At 37.1% G+C, this 5,430-nt stretch overlaps 1 protein-coding gene across 1 annotated transcript; it reads left to right on the forward strand.

Annotated features, from left to right (window-relative positions):
• LOC102579896 (uncharacterized) lies at positions 1-4,851 on the forward strand. Its single transcript, XM_006338556.2, has 3 exons — positions 1-369; positions 453-575; positions 4,574-4,851. Exons 1-3 carry the CDS (start codon positions 334-336, stop codon positions 4,751-4,753), a joined length of 339 nt encoding a protein of 112 aa, XP_006338618.1. The 5' UTR covers positions 1-333; the 3' UTR covers positions 4,754-4,851.
• Positions 4,852-5,430: the final 579 nt, after the last annotated feature.

Consider the following 5,430-nt stretch of genomic DNA (forward strand, 5'->3'; position numbering starts at 1 on the left):
CTGCCAACCTCTCGCACCTCTTATACTACTCTCCACACACTTTAATTATCTCTTTCTTAATTTTCTAATCTTATCATTCCTAATACGTCACACATGGACATATAGAGAATCTGTGATTTTTTAACTGATCACACCACCCTCATACAACACACTTCATCTAACCACCCTCTGTAATTTTTATTTTTTTTAAAATCCTTTTCATTGTTTTGGCTGGTGAATGAAGGGAAAAAATTAAGCAAGAAACTGGACATACCCAAATAAAAATCTTGATTTTCGATCAGGGCTTTCGACAAGAAGCAGGCGGGAGCAGAAATTGATAAGGAATTAAGCAAAATGGCTATGGTTTCTAACACTAACTCATTCTTAAAGGTATGAATCAAACTCTGTAATCTCCCTCCTCTTTTTGTTGTTGTTAAGCGTGTGGGTTTTTGATAATATTAGTAAAATTGCAGTCACAGAGGCACCAAGTTTACTGCAGAAAGAAGGAGAAAGATAAGAGTCAAAATCCCCAACCCTATAAAGTCATTGAAATTTCACCTCCTCCCAAGAACCTTGGCATACGTTGCCTCCCCTCTGTAAGCATCATTTTCTCAAACCAATTTTTGCTTTTTGTGTTTGATGTAATGCTTATAGGCTCGAATGCTCAGTTAATTGATTGATTGGTGTTATAGGGTCAAATGTCTGAGGGTCTATCGAAAACAGCCCCTCTACCTTCCAAGGTAGGGGTAAGGTCTGCCTACACACTACCCTCCCTTGACCCCCACTTGTGGGATTACATCGAATATGTTGTTGGTGTTGTAGTTATAAGGTCAAATGTCATCTTACTTTTACTGGGAAGATTATAAAAGAGCTTTCTTTACTTTGAAATTCTTGTCATTTGATTGAATTAGAAATGTGGAGAGTAATTTCTTGGTTGGATAAACAAACCCAACCGGCGATTTCCAACAAGTAATTCATTTGGGGTTTTATGTATTTGTGCTCAATATGCTGGTTCCAATTTCATTTCTTTATGGAGTTAACATACTTGGTTGATTGGCTTTTGTTGAATGTCTTAAATTTTTTTAATGGCATTCTTTTGGTCACGTTTTGGGATTAGTTCATGTTTCCTTATACGTTTATATGGGTGTTAACATCCTCAACTCCAAATTAGTTAGTGTCAGCTTTATGTACCTGCGGATACATTAGCTAAGAGAAGTGTCAACTATATGAATCCTCTATGTTCGTTACGCTATATTTGGGTTGATTTCCTTGCAAATACCTGTACTGTGGTTAGAGCAAATTTTGTGCGAATGTCCCCGCAGGATTTGGCTGGTTTGATCTAGACTGTAGTTGTGCCTCATAAGTCATAGCATATGATCTACACTAGAATTAAGGATAGTAGTTTGGGAACTCTTTGGTATTATAGCTTAAAGACATCATCTCTATGGACCACTAAGCTTATAACACTCTTGGTACTAACAGTGCTTGTAGTTTTGCTTACAAAGAACCAAAACTAAGAGGGAAAATTTTCAAGTGAAAATCTGTCTTCTTGCTGGATGCTGAGTAATGGGTGAATTTCCATGCATGACATAAGAAAAAGGGCAGATGTTTGAAGGCGCACTAGTTGGCTTCCTGTGATAGTGTCTCACATTCCATACCTACTTGAATATAGACACTGGTCTATTGATGGCAAATGGTTTTATGTGAGATCTGTTAGAATTAGATACCTTCACATATGTTAGACCTGTATAAATGACTAAATGTGTCCAAAGCTGCAGTTCTTTGTTATTTATTGATGAAGGGGTGAGTATAACTTGGTCGAAGTCTGTGACTCCTGCAACTTGGCGACACTAGACTTATGTATAAATCTCTTTTGAGTATTCTTTGTGTTGGTTGTGGATAACCTGAGCATTATGCCTTTGCATGAATTTCTGAGATCATGTTCGCAAAGCACTCAACTAGGTTATGGTATTCATGCCAACCATTTACGATTTCCTTTGCCTAAAACTTGACCTGATTCAGATCACAGTTGTGTTGCCAATCTTTTACGATTCCCTTCACCTAAAATTTGACCTGATTCAGTTCACAGTCGTCAAGTTGACCAAGTTTTGGTCTCATTTTCAACATGATTTTTGCAATTTTCCAGAATAAAATGTATATAAAAACCGCAGATACCAACACTTCAATACAATTTTTAAGAATAAGATGATGTTTAGTCTTTATTTTCGAAAATCATGTTCAAAGAAAAAAATGTTTGACTTTTCGAGAAGTAGGGAATAAAGGGATAGATTAAAATTACTATAGAAGATATATGGTCTTCCCGCCCTAGGAGTAGCACAAAAAGAGGGATTAGCATTATTGACCCAATGATAAAGCACTAACACCTTCCTCGTTGGGGCTCCGCGCACTGGGAAAAGGCTGACATGACGGGAAACCAGCCACTAGTTACACAGCTCCGATAAGGTATCGAGAGGGCTATCACAGTCAGGTGAAAGCTTCCTTCCTTCCTTGTAATTCATAATTTCCTTTTGCAAGGATTGCAATTTGAGAAAAAGCACAGAACACAACACAACACAACAGAGGTAGAAAATAGAGAAAGCAGTATATTGTAGTTGTGGACTAGTGCAGCCACTTAAGCAGAGGAGTGGAGCTTACCACTGATAGGGAAGTGTAAAATTTGTGGTGAAACATCATTGACAGGATATGTAAAGAATTGCTGACTTAGGTTTAAGTTAGCATTTCTACTTGAGTAAAGTCACTAAGCTAACGATTTGTTACAGTAAAGTTTACTTAACCATGAGGTCTCGGGTTCAATTCCCAATGGAGGTAAAAAACACTTGGTGAAGCTAGTGGATGGAGTTACCCAATACCTGTGCTTGTGCTGGTGGAAACAGCAGGTACCTCGTGGAAGTAGTCAAGCTAAAGTTGATCCAAATACCCCGGTTATAAAATAACAAAACAAAAAAAAGGTAGTTTTGTGACTTTAGTGTTACAAATAGTTAGTTTAGTGACTTTACCTTAACAAAAATAGTTTTGTGACTTGAGTGTTATGAAGAGTAGGTTAGTGATGGTAGGTGAAATTAACCCGACTCGTTTGTTGTTGAAAAGGTAAAGTTGGGCTGCTACTTTATTCAAGGGCCCACAGTTAGCAAGTTTTTGCTTTAGCTCTAGATCGTAGAATTGAAAGGTAGATGCCTGATATGCTTGACTTCCAGTGCTAGGGTCGTTGTGTCTGCATTAGCACACTTGCCTAAGCATTTGTACTTTTATTCAAGCCTTAACGTGTTACTAGCCGATGATATTTTCTGTTTAGGATGTGAAGGCTGAAGCTTCTTTAATTCTATTATTGATCTGTCTTTTATTCATCTACTGGTTTCTTTTGGGCCCCTTTAGCTGGTCCTTCATTCAGAGCCAGTCATAGGAAGCTGTATATGATAGGTGTGTCAGAACAATTATTCTCCTTAACTTTTTCCCTGAATCAAGTTTCAAAATGGTAATGATGGCATCATAATTATCCCCATGACTGAACAAATCCTATGGGAGAACTAGGGAAGGAAGCAATATGATATTGTTCCTCGGTGAAGCTCCAATTTTGGAAGGTTGAATGCCCCGGGTTTGGGGGGTGGGGGGGAGGGAACCATGTATCCTGCATTAAGCACAAACAGGAAGAAGTACCATCAAAGGCTAGGTCATGTGTGTGGTGTGCAAGACGAAGGTATATGACATTAAGAGGGATGATCTTCCTATTTCGTTTCTCTAGAAGCAAATTTTGAGCTCTGAGGTTCCTTTTTGAAGATGAACAAACCTCTATTATAAAAAAATAGAGGTGTTCCCTACTGTTGATAAAATTATTTACCTTATAAAATAATACAAACCTCTATTATATTCATCCTCGAATCGGCTGTACTTATTCTGTTCTTGCAGAGAACAGAAGAAATAAATCACTTGGTTTATCCCTTTGGGGATATCCGATAAAATTGTAAATATATCACAAGGTTCAATGGTTCACCGTAAAACCTAAAAGTGGTTAGTAGCTCTGAATTTTCAACTGGCTGAATGTAATGTCATCAAACTCTTTGTGCATTTAAAGTTTATGATCCTGCTTACTTGTGAACCTTTTTTATTTGTTATTCTCTACCTTTTTGGTTTACCCAGAAAGATGAATGTAGAAACATAGGTCATCTGTCAGAAAATACAGTCAATAAGAAGTGATTTACCTGTTCATGCAACCACGATTATATTATTCATGGTGTTTACACACTTTATTGGCAGTTTCATTAAGAGTTAGAACTACTCATAAAGCTTGTGGTTTTCGTGTTCCAATGTAATACTCACATCTTAGCTTGATGTGAAACTAAGCTAGCCACACACACTGCAGCAGATGCTTTTCATATATCCAACATTCATGCCATACAAAAGACATGTGACCTTTCTGTCATGTTTCCAATAATGCTTCACTAATTCATTGAAACTGGCTACATGCATAGGGCCTACATAAGATTTTTGAATTGACAGACGTCCAACAATGCCTTTCGCAATTGGGGTATAGTGTTTTATGGTGTCTGGTCTAATAGAAAGTTAATTTCAATGACAGAACTTGCAGTGTGGAGAAAGTGTAACCATTGAAGGCCGAGCTTACACCATTTCAGCTGTAACTCATCGTTATCAGCTTCGTAAAGGGAAATACGAGCCTAGTGAGAAGAGGCTTGATGTGTTGTCTACTGGAAGATATATCTTAAATTTGTACTTGGAAAATTTGCTAGAACAATCTTGACTATGATGTAGATTACTCTTTTTCCCTTCATCTTTATGTATACATTATGAAATACAACTTCATTCAATTGCCTGTGTCAAATGAGCTCGTTTGATATATTTTTGCTTGCAGTATGTCTCAATGATACATCATATCTCAACAGACAGAAAGAACGTAAGATTTCTTTCGATCTTAGTGGTATCATGTATTCAGTGAAATAGTCGAACTGGCTTAAACACTACTGTTTCCAAGTACATAAAAACAAAGGAGAATGTTACCATAGAGGGGAATTTTTTTTATAAAAAGAAGGGAATTGGTACTATATTTATTTTGTTGATGGTAATGGAAAGTTTCCTACATTGAAGAAGAGCTTATGGTGGTGAATGATATGGGGGAATACAGACTCTCATTACAATGACAATGATGATTGGGTAAAAGCATAAAGCATGTATAGTTGATTGCAGACAAAAGGTCCCCAAGATAGCAAGTACTGTCTCACTATCTTTTTCTGCCACGTGTCATTACAACATTTATTCAAGCAAATTATTAGTATTTACACTATGTATGAAGCAGACTCTTTTCTTCTCCATACAATATAGGCTCCTTTTGAATTTTCAGCCACAAATATATAGTTGCATATACAACTTGTCCAAAATAAAGCTCATGAGGGAATGATGGGAGGTATGTTGTTTATCCTC

Source organism: Solanum tuberosum, unplaced genomic scaffold (assembly GCF_000226075.1).
Source record: "Solanum tuberosum cultivar DM 1-3 516 R44 unplaced genomic scaffold, SolTub_3.0 scf00004, whole genome shotgun sequence".
Taxonomy (NCBI): Eukaryota; Viridiplantae; Streptophyta; class Magnoliopsida; order Solanales; family Solanaceae; genus Solanum; species Solanum tuberosum.

What these genes read in the sequence shown, in the direction of transcription:
- LOC102579896 (XM_006338556.2), top strand. Translation starts at nt 334, where the DNA reads ATGGCTATGGTTTCTAACACTAACTCATTCTTAAAG. An exon ending in ACACTAACTCATTCTTAAAG is followed by an intron (nt 370 to 452) that starts GTATGAATCAAA and finishes GTAAAATTGCAG; the next exon opens with TCACAGAGGCACCAAGTTTA. An exon ending in GCATACGTTGCCTCCCCTCT is followed by an intron (nt 576 to 4,573) that starts GTAAGCATCATT and finishes TTTCAATGACAG; the next exon opens with AACTTGCAGTGTGGAGAAAG.